Source organism: Pipistrellus hanaki (genome assembly GCF_964339955.1).
Source record: "Pipistrellus hanaki genome assembly, chromosome: 18".
NCBI lineage: Eukaryota > Metazoa > Chordata > Mammalia > Chiroptera > Vespertilionidae > Pipistrellus > Pipistrellus hanaki.
The window spans coordinates 38,619,459-38,633,945 of record NC_140520.1 but is presented as its reverse complement, the minus strand read 5'-3'; the positions used below and the strand labels follow the sequence as shown (position 1 = coordinate 38,633,945).

The 14,487-nt window shown below is 54.1% G+C and overlaps 1 protein-coding gene across 4 annotated transcripts in view; it reads left to right on the top strand.

Moving 5' to 3' along the window:
* The first annotated feature begins 1,988 nt into the window (after positions 1–1,988).
* PBX1 (PBX homeobox 1) overlaps positions 1,989–14,487 on the top strand; it is a 178,205-nt gene continuing 165,706 nt past the window's right edge. The window contains exons 1-3 of one of the 4 annotated variants that reach the window (XM_084867116.1): positions 1,993–2,372; positions 2,552–2,829; positions 5,946–6,019. In XM_084867116.1, coding sequence (XP_084723242.1) covers positions 2,639–2,829; positions 5,946–6,019 — 265 coding nt within the window. In that variant the 5' untranslated portion in view covers positions 1,993–2,372; positions 2,552–2,638. Of the gene's footprint in view, positions 2,830–5,945; positions 6,020–14,487 lie in introns of all 4 variants that reach the window. The other 3 variants (XM_084867117.1, XM_084867115.1, XM_084867118.1) reach the window with 3 other exon arrangements.

The following is a 14,487-nucleotide window of genomic DNA, read 5'->3' as shown; positions in this document are numbered from 1 at the left end:
AGGGAGAATTACTTGCTCACAAACTGATTTCTCACAGGCTCTGCTTTACTTGTTTTCATGGTTTAAGAGGTGAGCTTTTCTTCTTTGTAAGAAATACTCTAATCACCATGATTGATGTGTGATTTCAGGATATAGTTTTGTACTCAACTTTTTATTAGTGTTGATTAAAAAACTCACCCATGTACAAGTCAGAGTATGGATGTGAATGAACAGTTGTTATGAATATCACAGCAGAATTATAATGAATACCCCCATTGCATGCCTTCATGCCAATAAGCTCCAAGTCACTTGTTAAGAACTGTTTTAAAATCCTTTCATATGTGCCCCTTTTCTTGCCAAACCTGTTTTTCATAATGATTGGAAGGAGGTTGGGCTGCTGAAAAGAGAATACATTTTATCTGAGGATCTCAAAGCACCTGGCAGGTTGCTTGAATTTTGTGGACTGGGGAGTGCAAAGTTCAGAGCAGTTCCCTGCATGTCCCCAGGCAGCCCTGCCATCCAGGAAGAGAGCTGGCAGGATATATTGCCTTCCAGAATATTCCAGGCTTTCCTCAGTAATTCCTCTTATGGATGTTGTGACTGCACAGCAGTCAGAACCCCCGCTCACCTTGCCTGATGAAAAGATGGGGGCAAATTCATGACCTACCTGGAGCAATGGTATTGACTACGGATTTCTTATTAGCTTTATTTTCCTGATCCCATTTTTTCATTATTATTATTTTTTTTTTACCCATTTTCAATTGAAGACATCTTGTTTGCATAGACTTAAACACCTTAAATCTTTTCAAACAAGATGGGCTATGTATACAAAACTAATTTTTACACGGTTTTCATATTTTTGGGAGACGGAGGCAGACTGTATAGCTGAAACTCAGGGCTTTGGGAAAGAGTCACACTTAGGTTTAAATTCCAGCTTTGACACTTTGGACCAGTTATTTAACCTTTCTGAGTTCACGATCTGTAAAATGGAAATAATACTCCATAACTCACAGAGATGTCTTGGGGATTAAATAAAATAACTTGTGTAAATTACTTGGTGCATAGTAGGCATTCAATAAATGTCAGTTCCCTTCTTATCCCCGTTAATAATGCTTATTAGACTATATTAAAAACTAGAACCAGACTGTGATAATGCATTTCTTTATTACGTATTTAAGCCAAATAACTAATTTCCCTCAGGGGGAAGGGAGAGATATGCTGAATTAGTTTCATTTTGTGAACTTACTTATTAGCCTTTTTTTTCTTCAGCATTATTTAGTTTCATACTCTGTAATTTAGTTTTCATGCAGCAAAAACGTCACAGTTCTGTATTCCTTAACTCTGCTGCGATTAAAAATAATCTATTATTACACTGGCCGCTTATTCGAAATCATTATTAATGATATTAACAGCTCTACTGTGTTTCATAAGGACTGGGTGCTGACAAACTTTTGTTCTCAACGGTTTCCCTGAGGTCTGAGGATTTAAGAGGATCAAGTTTTAAATGGCTCCATTACAGCAGGAGGGAAACGGGGATGGGGAGACCCGCACGGCCTGTGTTCTTTCGTGCTAATTTTATACGCTTGCATTTAAGTGCAGCCACGTTTTCTCAAGGACAGGATCTCGGAGAGGCAGGCAAGCACAGCGGGAGCTAAGGAGCTGGGACCAGGCACCTTTAAGAACCCAGGCTTAGCTCGGCCTTCTTCCCGGCCCACCTCTGAACCCTGATTGACAGGGCGCCGGGGGGAGGGGCCCAAGGAGGCCCCGGAGGAGGCACAGGCAGGGAAGTAGGGGAGGAGGGACCGTCTTCCCTCCAGTGGCCAATCGCAGAAGGGGGCGGGGCCCCACCATCTCTCAGAGGGCCAATCAGCACAGGGGGCGTGGCCCCTGCATCTCCTCCCTCTCCCTGTCCTCCGCCTCCTCCTCCGCCCCTCCCCCTTCTCGGCCCCCCTTCCTTCCCTCCTCCTCCTCCTCCTCCTCCTCCTTCTTCTCCTCCATCGCCTCCTCCTCCCCCTCTTCCCCCTCCTCCTCCTCCTCCTCGCAGGCTGTGGTTCTGTGTTTCTGGAGTCCGGAGCCCGAGCTAAACAAAAGCAGGAGCTGGCGGGGCCGCCGGAGTTTGCGGAGCCGGAGGAGGAGCGAGCGGCGCGGTGCCCGCCGCGGCGGGGGGCTGTGGCTCGGCTCGCCCACCCCTCCGCGATCGCCGGCCTGTGGGGCGGGGGCCGCGGGCGGGGGAAAGTTTGCTCGCAACCCCCCTGCCTGGTTCTGCCTCCTCCCGATCCCTGCCTGTTTGCAAAGGGATTAAGCCGGCGATCCGAGCGCGGAGCCTTCCCTGCCTCGGCGGAGCCGGACGGAGCGCCCTGAGCCGGCTCTGATTGCCCCCGTCCAGCGGGAAGGTGGTTTATTTTCCTTGCTCTTCGGAGTCGACACCCTCCCCGGCAGCCCTCCCTCCCCCTCCGCCCCGCAGCCCCTCCGCGCCCCCGCCCCCTCCGCTCGCCGTCCTCCCGCCGCCCTGCCCGGGGCGGCAGAAGGATTTTTCTTTTGGTCTCTTCCCCTGCCCTGCTTATCCTGAAAGGGCTTCGGAGGCCGCCGGCCGGACCGCAGCCGGAGCTTCCCGGGAGCGCGCGCAGGAGCCGGGCCGGCCGGGCGGCGCGGCGCGGAGATGGACGAGCAGCCCAGGCTGATGCACGCCCACGCGGGGGTCGGCATGGCCGGGCACCCCGGCCTGTCCCAGCACTTGCAGGACGGGGCCGCGGGCGCCGAGGGGGAGGGCGGCAGGAAGCAGGACATCGGGGACATCCTCCAGCAGATCATGACCATCACCGACCAGAGTTTGGACGAGGCGCAGGCCAGGTGAGAGCAGCCCATTCTTCCCCTTCGTGCGTGCGTGTGTGTGTGTGTGTGTGTGTGTGTGCGCTCTCGCCGGGGGAAACAATGGGAAGCTAAGCAGCACAGCGCTTTCTTCTAAAATGTTGTTTCTTTCCCCATTTTGAGCAGCAACTCCGCGCGGAAAGCGGCCGCCGCGGGGGGAGCCTGGCTGCGTGCTGCGGGCACGGGCTCCAGCCTGGCCACGCTCACCGGGCACGGAGGACGCTGCCCGCGGGCCCAGGGCGGCCGGCACTTTTTACCGCTTTAACGAAGAGCCTCGGAGAGAGCGGGAGGCTCAAGTTTTCAGCAGATTTCGTGTCTTGTGGGTGAGGGATCCCGTGACATGACAGCATAAAATGTCCCAGGATCAAGCTGCTTGCAAATGGAGTTGACTCCTTACCTAAATGAGAGACTTTTGATTTTTTTTTTCTCCTGGATGGACTCCTACAAAATTGATTTTTGTTTCTTCCCCTTTCTCACCTCTTAAAAAAAAAATGCAGGACAATTCTTTGTCACTAGTTGTCAACTCTCCAGAAAATACTGTGTATCCATTTAATTATTGTAAAAAAAAAAAAAAAAAAGGCTGATGGGAAGATAAGAGGTACTTTTACTTTTAGACGTATTTGTTGGTTTTAAGGAACTAGGGCATTTAGTGTAACTTTATTGTCTCCATTGGAGTCGGGCTCCTGACCTCCATGGCAGGAACGTCTGGTCCTTTAAGAGGGGTGGGGGCACAGCCAGGCAGCTCCCCTGCCTCCTCAGACCACTCAGTGCAGCTGGAGGGATGGCTGCCCTGGGCTTTGGTCTGCTCCGTCCTCTGCACGGAGGGCTTGCGGATCTGTAATCAGGAAACATAACAAATAAGCCCGGCTTCTCCTCACCCGCGGCCAGCAGTGTGGTCTCCACGCCTGGGCTTTCCAGCAAACTCCCTTCAGAAGAAAACAGACTCGGTGGCAGCCCACTCCGGCTTGCTCAAGGCCCGTCTCGAAAGGAAGAATTTAAAAAATCTAATGACCACAGATGTGTTTACAGTTACCCAGCTTTGTTACATATCTCAGTCTTTTTTTTGTTTATTTTTAAAAACATATACACAAATCCTGTACTCCAAAAGACGTAGTCACATGGAAACAAACATCATTATATGTATTTTTGTCTTAGGAAAATAGGAATTAAAGTTGAGAAATGAGAAGAAACAGTTAAAAGTGTGGCTGTTAGGAATCCCACTCTTATTTCAGCTGCTAGACACGCCACATGCAAACTCCCAGCACCGGGCTTACCGGGTTTGAAAACTGGGAAATGCCCAAAGGCCGGAGCTGTTCTAAATTTTTTTAAATTGGCGAAAGTTTTCCCACATTAATGGCTGTTCTGTTAGAATTTTATTTTCTGAAGAAAAGCTAGGAGGTACGGCAAGTGGGAGCACTCCCACTGGCATGCTCTTTTTGAACTGGAACAGATTTCTCCATTGCATTGTTCCAGAAAAATAAACTCGGCCATAAGCTGCTTTAGTAACAAGTTTGTGAAGTGGAAGGGCCGGTGAGGCGGGCGACTCCCCACTTTCCTGATGTTCAGGCCCACTCCTTTTTGTAAAACTGAGGATGACCGCGGCTTGGCCGGTTCCCTCTTTTAATGGCCTAGATGCCAAGAGGGTCAGACACAGTGTGGGGTCAGGGAAATTTCTGTCCTCTAACCTCATTGGTGTGCTAGGGAGATGCAGTGTTTCTGTTCAGCCGGCTAGGCTTTCTTGTTTTGTATTTCCTTTGCATTTGGGCCTAAGTGTACATGAAAACTATTTTAAAAGCCTCCTCGCCCCCAAGAGATCTTTGCTACATTGAAGTCTTTCCACCCTCAGAGCCAGACCACCACTAGGCTTCCCTCTGCTTTAACAGTGTTCCTCCTGGGCAGATTCTGGATCTGATGTTTCTCTCTCTAGTTGCACCTTCATTACATACATGTGTTATCTACAAAGTAACCCATTAGCATTTGGACACAATGCATGTGTTTGTTTTGATACTCCCAGCCTTCTCCTCCTCGGCTGTGGAGCACAGACCTTCTGGTTTCTGTTTTTCATGAGCACGGCATCTATTTTTAATTTAATTTAATTTTTTTTTTTTTTTTTTTTTTTTTTTTTTTTTTTTACGTTCAAAGGGATTAAAAAAGAATTGCATGCATCTCAAGTGCCAGGGGTTTCCATTTATCTTTACAAATTAATTTTAGTTAGTACACAGAATTCCTTTAACTAACAGCTGATACGATCAGAATTTTGTTTCCAAAATAATATTCTTCTGCTGAGTGCTTCCATAGTAAAATGAGGGGGAAGGTATTGTTTTGTTCTTCAAGTGCATTGTGAATGCAGACAGGCTGGAGATCCAGGTAAATCACCAATCTAAGAGGCAGAATTGTATTTATTTTCCCCCCAATGGGTGCTAGGTCCTAATTGTAAATAATTTAATTTCCAACACCTGCAAATACGCGCGGTGTGCACGGGAGACATGATGTGAACACGGAGAAATGAATTTCCTCCCCATATGGGCACGCCTGCCCCCTGGCAATGCATTTCCATACTCTTTAACTCGGGGACTGAAATTTTATAAATTGACAGTTTTGCTCAGAAGACCTTTCAAGCATCTTGTGTTTATGAGAATACGGGGGAATCTGCCGAATGAATTCGAGCACATGGATGAATTAAATTTGAAAACACACACACAGACCGAGAGGCAGGCAGCTCCCGGGCTGTGGTGGTGAGCACAGATTTTATAAAACTGTTAACCCGTGCACCCGGCTCTGCATACCCACGGCCCAGGATGGCGTTATCGGTTTAAGCATTCCACTTTGATTAAACTACTTGAAAACCAAAGCAGCGTTGCCTCCACGGGCCTGACCTAGGTTCGCTCTGGTCTGCAGTTAGAGCCCGGCTCGCCCTGTGAGTAACGTGATTCTCTCTCTGTGGCGGGGCTCTCTGTGTTAAGCCAGAAGCCATTGAAGCTGCCGCAGAGTTCTGCTTGGGATCTAATTGGCTTCCGTGTCCATGCAGCCCCCTTGCCTCCGCGGCAGCCTGGTCCTGAGCAGTCCGCCTGAGCTGTGCTGTTGTTTCTTTTTTGTAGAAAACACGCGTTAAACTGCCACCGAATGAAGCCGGCCCTGTTTAACGTGCTGTGTGAGATCAAGGAGAAGACAGGTAGGACCGGCGGCGTGTCCTCTGGCCAGGGGGCCCACTTCCCCGCACCCGGGGCCTGATACTTAAACATTACAATTGCGGAGTGGGAGTTCTCCCCACACGGCGCCCTGGTTCCTGTAGGAGAAGCACAAGTTTCAGACAGGGATTAGCCAGCATCGCTGGTTCCTCAGCTCCACTCCGTGCCGGCCCCTGGGAGAACAGGCTGGGCATGGAGGCTCTGAAGGAAGTTTACAGAATCAGTGCCTTTCGGGGAAATGTGAAAGTAAAGGCTATTTCCGGAAGGAATGTGTTTTGGCCGGTATTTAACACACTCTTTGGGGGAGTTGTTTAAAGTTCCTTCCCATTGTCTCCGGCCATCACACGGAGCAGGCCTCCGTTCTCCCTGTGCTGGCTGCTACCTGTGCCGCCCGCCGGGCCCGGGAGCCCATGATGTCACAGCGGGGGGCGATGTCACCGCGGGGGTGATGTCACAGTGGGGACGATGTCACCGTGGGGGGCCATGTCACCTCCGGGCGACAGCTGGGCTTGGGCGCAGGGAATGCCAGGAGGTCGCGCTTTCTGTTGTGTTTTTACTCTCCGGGCCTCACGGCGAGGACTGACACACTTATGACACGTCCCAGGAGGGCCTTTAAATTTTAAAGCCACAATTATAACACAGCAGCCGTCCGCCCCGGGGAGGGCGCCTCGGGGACAGCTGCCCGGACAGGACCGCGTCCTCTCTCGTTTGTTTATTTTAATCCTCAGTTTCCCGGAGCTGGTGACTGTGTCTCTGGAAAAGAAAGCCTTGAGCAGGCGGCCTGATGGCGGGGCGGGAAGCCGGGGCCGGGGGTGACGGGAGGTGAGCGCCGGGCCTGGCGGCCTGGCGGCCTGGCGGGCTGGCTGGCGGCTGCGGGAAGTACCTGACAGCCTCGTTATTTATTTATTTCTCACAACAAGGAGTGTAACAGTCAATAATTCATATCTAAACCATATAAGCAAGGGCATGACATGGATGAAAGTGACAATAAATATGATTGCATGCCGGGTGATGCGCCTTGATGGGCGCACATAAAGAGGGCGGCGCGCGGCTCTCTCTCCGGGGTGCGCTGTGTTTCTCTTTTAAAAAATAAATAGTTTCAAGATGTGGCCGTGCGAGGGGCGAGGTAATTACTCGGGGCCCGAATTGTATGAAAAATTAGTGAGCGGCTCCTTTGTCGAGCGCTGTTTGTGCCGCACAGAGCATCCCAGACAAAGCTCCGGGCAGAGCCGCCAGGTTGCCGCGCTGACCTTATTGCCAGCCGCTAATTGCATTGTTTTAGCTGCGAGACACCTTGGGAGAGATTTATGGGCTGTGCACGCAGATAGCAAGGAGCTGGTTCAGGTTGTCAGACTTTTTAGTTTTTCTTTTTCCGTGAGCCCAGAGCAGGAAACCTAAGTACATGTACACATTTTTGTTGTCTCTTTTTATTATTTTTTTTCCTTTCTTTTTTATTTTTTATCTTGATGCTTATTTATTGTGAGTATTTATTTGGTTTGGTGACATTGGTTTCTAATCTAATATGTGTCCCACGGATCTTGATTTATAAAATGTGGAATCAAGACATAAAGACATATTTGAGAATCCAGGCTGAAGAGGCTCTGTTTCTGAGGACACTTTATAGATTTTTGTTGAAAGGAAGCCCATCAGGGCACTTACCTGTATGTTGTGGCCAAAGTGTTTAATTCCAGCCTCTAATGAAAGCCTCGGGGCGTCGGGGAGTCCGTGGGAGTGGGGGGAGTGGGCGGGCCTGCGCAGACCGGCCGGTGGGCTCGGAGCTGGTCCTCGCTCCGAGGCTGAGCTGCTGGGAGAGCAGCCACGCTGGCCACGCTGTTCTCCCAAGGTGTAATGTCTTGTCAGAATGTGTATTTTGTTTTTTAAATTTTTTGTCGTTCAATGACATTCATATTTGGAGATTTAAAAAAAATCTAAATTAAGGGTTCACGTGTTGCCTCTGAAATAATATATTTTAAAAATGCTTTGTCAAGGGCTGTAAATTGAAGACGGTCGGCTCGCTGCCCCGTGGTAAGGGAAACACACACAGATTTTGGGAGTGAGAGGGTGTCCACGGGTGAAAGTGAAAAGTAAAAAAAGGAAAAGAAAAAGCCCCCCCATCCTCTGTGTGCTGAGGGAGGGGAGGAGAAGCTGCCTGGGATGCAGGGCGCTGGGGTTAAAGGTGGGAGTCCGCGCTGGGGGTCCCAGAGCAGCCGCTTACCTCCCAGCTCGGCTCTGCCACCGGCCCCCGCAGGCCTGCCTCCTGCCTCCTGCCTTCCACTCCCGCCTCCCGCCTCCCGTGTGGGTGCGAGGCAGGCACGCAGCGTGGAAACTTGCAGGAGTGTCTTTATCTCTTGGTCCAGAGCTAGTGGAAGGTCACTGGGTGGTCCTGCACGTACATTCCTCCAGGGTGTCACTCCTGTCCAGCCTCTTTGCTTCTGCCAAGGATTTCCCTGCTGCCCACCTCCGGCCCACAGAGGCCGGGCGCAGAGTGCAGGGTGTAGGGTGCAGGGTGCAGAGGCTGGGTGCAGGGTGCAGGGTGCAGGGTGTAGGGTACAGGGTACAGAGGCTGCGTGCAGGTCGCAGGGTGCAGGGCACAGGGTGAAGGGTGCAGGTCGCAGGGTGCAGGGTGGGCTTTGTGGGTGTTGTGTCCTCCCTGGAGGGTCACAAGGTCACACTTTGGCTCAGCCGGGCAGGTGGGGCTCAGAGGAGCCGGGCATGGCATGCCTTTGCTGCTTTGGCTTTTGTTAATGATTTTACTTGGGAAACTCGGAGCCAAGTAGGAAAACTTGCTGATTGTCTCACCAACCTCTGGGAAGTTTAAGGAAACGCAGGCACAGGCCCCCGGAGCAGGCGGCCGCGACACACGGTTGATGGATAGGTATTTGAGTCAGGGATTACCGTGGGGATATTCTAGAAAAAAAGAAAGAGCCCCTGTGTTTTCTCGCCTTTGAGTGCGGGTGAGTTTTTATTTTCATACCTTTGTGCTTTTTAAATAAACGCGGCGGGAAAGAGCGCCCGGAGGAGCCGCAGCGGCCCAGCCCGAGGAGCCGCTCCGTCTCCGGCTCCCGGCTCCGGCTCCCGGCTCCGGCGCGTCCCGGGGGCTCTGTCTGCTCCTGGGACAGGTTTGGTGGGGGGCTGGGACCATGTGGCATCGCGTGTTCTTTGTTTTCGGAGCCGCTGTGTCTGGGGCAGCAGGCTATGTACCTGTGCTTGTGTGTGTGTGTGTGTGTGTGTGTGTGTGTGTGCGTGTGCGTGTGTGTGTGTGTGTGTGTGCGTGTGTGCTGGGAGTGGGCCGGCGCAGGAGCAGGAGAAAGTCAGAGGTCACGCTGTGCAAGAAGCCCGTGGGGACTTTGGTAAACTCCCTCCGTTTCTTTCATTTCTGAGTCAGAAAGCACTGAGGGTTAAAAACCAGGAAAACAAAAACTCCTGCGGCCGTTCCGCGGGGAAGAGTCCCTGCGAGCAGGGCACCGGGCGGCTTCAGTGTTCGAACAGGCTGCTGGCACCGCCGCGTTCTCTGCCCAGTGAAGCTGTGAGGCCTGGAGAGTGTCAGAAATGCTCTCTGCTTTCCCCCCTTTGTCTCTCGGTCTTTCTCCCGGCGTTTGGTTAGCACGGCCGCTCAGTTACACCGCAGCCCCTTCCATACCTCCGCTCGCCTGCCGCTCCTGTCAGTGGAGCGATTACTTACGGGAGAATAGTTTGCGTGTGTGCACACGTGCACGCGTGTACATGTGTGCTCTGTGTGGTTGGGGCTGTGGGCGGAAGCTGTGCGCCACAGGGCAAGGGTGCCGACGGCGAGGCCGGGAGACGGGACGAGAGGAAGGAACGCAGACAATTCCCAGCTGCCTCTGGACAGACGGCTCTTGGAGCAGAGATGGCCGGGGTGGCTTTCACAGAAGTTTGTCTGTAGCAGAACTCGTGTGCGCGTGTGTGCGCGCGCGTGTCCGCAGTCTGAGAGAGGCGGGGGAGCCGCCCAGCACGGGAGCTCACCTCGGCTTTACGACAGGACGGCGGAGGCACCTGTTCCGAGAGCGCTGGGGTCAGACCCCGTGCTGCTCCCCGAGATCGGAGCAGAGACCGTGACGTTGTGATGAGCAGTGTCCCTGCTCTCCAGTTGGTGTTGGATGGTCCATTTTGGGCAAATTCTGGCACCTGAGAGGCGGGAGCAGGGTGCTCAGAACACCGGGGTCAGACCTACCTGAACAGGATTTGGGGAACTGGGTGTCATGTCTCTAACAAAGAGGGGCTGTGAGGACTGGAAATGAGACTGAGGACGCTGGGAGAGGATGGAGAGGGAGAGGCTCCTGACCTGGGAGGGGGGTGGGGTGGAGAGGTGGGGGAGGGTCCCAGTGGGTGGGCTGCTGGGGGGGGAGGGGCGCTGTGCTGTGAGTTCAGCTCCCTGCTGGTACCAGGCCTGTCGCACTGTTCCTCCACCTCTACTGTCAATATGGACTTCTGATTGTTGCTGGCAAATTACAAAAAATACCCTGAACAAGCAAATGACCACACTTGGATGTCGGACATATTTGTTTAAGGCGGGAAGGTTGGTCATTGTCGGGAAGCCTGTGCTGGCTCGGTCTGAGCCTCGGGCTGCACGCGGCCGGAGCATTCCGCCTTAGCACTGGCCTCACGCTTCTCTCCTAGGAGGCGGCTGTGTTTTCAGGTTGGGGAAGTGAATCTAAATATAGTTCTATTCCCTTTTACACTTTCCTTTTACCCTGGACGCCACCCGAGAGAGGGTGTCCGGGCCCAGCTCCCAGAGCAGCTGTCACTCATCCCCACGTGACCCTGTGCCCCCACCCCCGGTGTCGCCGGGGTGGCGGGAGTGGCGTCATTGGCTCCCCCCGCGATGTGCGGTGTAAGGAGCACCCTGATTAATAAATACAGTAAGCGGCGGATTAATGAGCTGTTTGCAGAGTGCCGGGCACTCTCCCGGCTGCATAAATAAAAGATTCCCAGTTCTGTGACGGGTTGTCCGACTCCTGTCGGACTCCATCTCACAGTGGCACCGTGTGAACGCCTGGGCCAGAGGCACGGCCTGGCCGAGGACGGCTGGGTGGCAGTGCGGGGTGAGGGCCCGGCACAGGCTTCTGCCTTCTGCCTTCGAGGCGTCGCTTCCCAGGGCTCCGCAGCGTGGCTCCCGGGAAGAACACAGTGCGGACTGTCAGCCTGTGAGCCTCCTCCCTTCCTGGCGGAGCCGGGTCAGCCAGCAGCGGCTTCCGGCCGCCGCTCGGCTCGGAGGCTCTGCTCTGCACGCCGGCTGGCGGGGGGGTCACCATGGCAGCGTGTGGAGACTCGCCCATCTTGGTTCGTGTTTGTCGTTACGTGGGGCCCGGGGTGGGCGTTGCACACCGGCTCCAGCTTTAGACCTTCCGCCAAATAATTACAAGATGCTGGAATGAGGTAGGAGTCCCTGTCCTCGCTGCGGTGCAGGACTGGGACTCCGAAGCTAGGCCACTGGGCCATGCCACCGATCTGCTTTTTAGCTGTGTGACCTTGTTCAGGTTCCTAAACCTCTCTGTGCCTCGCGTTCCTCCTCCACAGGATGGGATGGACAGTCGTACTGCCTCAGAGGGCTGTGAGGACTCGGTGAGATAATCCATGTAAATTGCAGGGCCGGGCCAGAGCAGACAGTTGGTAACTGTTAGCTTTTATTCTTCCTGGCCCCGCTTCCTCCCATGAAGAAAGCGGCCCGCACCAGATGGTCCCCACAGACCAAGCCAACTCCGCGGCGCCGAGGCCCGCTGAAAGGAGACCAAAATGCTGAATTTAAGATTCGCCCCTTTTGTTTCTCTCGCCATTCTCTCAGAGCGAGGAATGGCTGTCCTGGCCAAGCAGGGCTGGGCTGGGGGCGAAGAAGAGGGAGAAAACGGGGAAGAGCGAAGACAAAGGCTTTAATCGTCCACAGACCGGACAACCGCCGCCAAGAAGCTCTGGGCTCCCTGTGTCCGCGACCGTGTTTTCTTAGCTTCGGCCGCGGGAGGGGTTACGCAATCCCAGTGAAACGTATCCATGCGGCTCACACGTTTCACAGCAGGAGGAAGGTTAGGGCGACCTGACCTCCTCTCGTCTTCTTACTGTGCTCCTCGCTTAGGAAAAACGTTCGTGACGATGGCAGCCTCCGCACAGACTGGATTTATTGTTTTCTCACGGCTTTTTTGAGATGGTTCATACACCCTGGAGTTCACTCACTCACACTATGTGTTCAGTGATTTTAGTATATTTGCAAAGTCGCGCAGCCATCACCACAATCTAAATTTAGAATGTGTTCATCGCCCCAGGACCGTCACTCGTCAGTTTGTGTCTCCCTGTGCCTCGCCCTCTGTGTCTAGATTTTCCTGTTCTGGACATCCTATAGAATAAGAAGCTGATATGAAAATTGACTCAACTGCAGAATGACTGGTCACTATGATGTGTGCTGACCACCAGGGGGCAGATGCTCGATGCAGGAGCTGCCCCTGGAGGTCAGTGCGCTCCCACAGGGGGAGTGCCGCTCAGCCAGAAGCCGGGCTCAGGGCTGGTGAGCCAGTGGCCGTGGTAGGAGCCTCTCCCGCCTTGCGGCAGGCGAGTGGTAAGGAGCGAGGGGTTCCAGACTTCGAGAGGGATGTCTGACTGCTGGCTTCGGCCTGATCCCTGGGGGATCCCTGGGAGGATCGGGCCTAAGCCAGCAGGCGGACATCCCCTGAGGGGTCTTGGACTGCGAGAGAGCTCAGGCTGGGCTGAGGGACATCCCCCCCCCCCCCCACGCAGTGCATGAATCTCGTGCACCAGGCCTCTAGTTTTCATATAAATGGAAGCGGACACCATGCTTTGTTTTACATAATGTTTCCAAGAGTCGCCGTTACTATAGTGATGCTGTGCGCCATTCCCTTTTCAGGACTGAGTAACATTCCCCAGTGCGCCGGCCTCAGCGTGCTCATCTGTTCGTCCGTCGATGCCTTTTCAGGTGTCGTGTCGGTGGCCGTGGACGCTGCACTCTCGCTCTGCGTGGCCGTCGCTGTTTCCCGGGGTCTGTGCGGGGAGAGGGTGCTGTCTGAGGCTGGCATCTGGAGGGGCTGCCCACTGTGTCCGGGTGGCTGAGGCAGGTGCGGTCTCCGGGCACATTGTGAAGGCTGCTGGGCTCCGCCCCGTGGGGGCGCTCCTGCCCTCCGCACAGGGCCCAGGCCTGTCCCCCCTGAGCCCGCCCCTCGGAGGCCAGGGCTCTGGTAAGTCCAGGAGGCCTGCCGTGCGCATGCTCGGATCAGAAGAGACTGTGCTCAGAGCCGTTTGTGTTCTGAAGAGGAAGAACGATGAGTCGAAGGGGTGACTCTGCTGTGGAACTCTAGGTGTCTGGGCCCCAGAGGAAGCTGTGGGCCCGGAGGACGGGGCAGTAGGGGGACTCCGGGGACAGCGGGCCCATCCTGGCTGCGTGACTGGCGGTCACAGAGCTCCGTGTCCTCACCCGGGCGGGAAGGACGACACGAGGCAGGACAAGAATGAATATAGAGCACATAGTTGGCACAGGAAAGGGCCACGGCGATTGTTTTTCTGAAGCCGCATGGCAGAGTGCGGCCCCTCCTGCCTTCACGAGGCTCTGTCTGCTCGGGGGGTCTCTATCGCCGCTTGTCCTGTGTCCGTGTGCCCGTGTGTCCTGTGTCCGTGTGTCCTGTGTCTGTGTGTCCGTGTGTCCTGTGTCCGTGTGTCCTGTGTCCGTGTGTCCTGTGTCCGTGTGTCCGTGTGTCCTGTGTCCGTGTGTCCTGTGTCCATGTGTCAGTGTGTCCTGTGTCCATGTGTCCTGTGTTCATGTGTCCACGTGTCCTGTGTCCGTGTGTCCATGTGTCCTGTGTCCGTGTGTTCTGTGTCTGTGTGTCCATGTGTCCTGTGTCCGTGTGTCCGTGTGTCCTGTGTCCGTATGTCTGTGTGTCTGTGTGTCCGTGTGTCCTGTGTCCGCGTGTCCTGTGTCTGTGTGTCCGTGTGTCCTGTGTCCGTGTGTCCTGTGTTCGTGTGTCCTGTGTCCGTGTGTCTGTGTGTTCGTGTGTCCGTGTGTCCTGTGTCTGTGTGTCCGTGTGTCCTATGTCCATGTGTCAGTGTGTCTGTGTGTCCATGTGTCCTGTGTCCATGTGTCCTGTGTCCGTGTGTCCATGTGTCCTGTGTCCGTATGTCTGTGTGTCTGTGTGTCCGTGTGTCCTGTGTCTGCGTGTCCTGTGTCTGTGTGTCCGTGCGTCTTGTGTCCGTGTGTCCTGTGTCCGTGTGTCCTGTGTCCGTGTGTCTGTGTGTTCGTGTGTCCGTGTGTCCTGTGTCTGTGTGTCCGTGTGTCCGTGTGCGTGGGAGGACACCCGTGGGGCAGTAGCTCCGGTGTCTGCAGTGTTCCAGAGCCTCTTCACAGAGGAAGAGGAAACTGGACGTTGATTCTCACAGTACCTTTCATTTAAATCCGAATGTGTCAGATATTCCAACGAGCTCAACATAAGCACTGTGA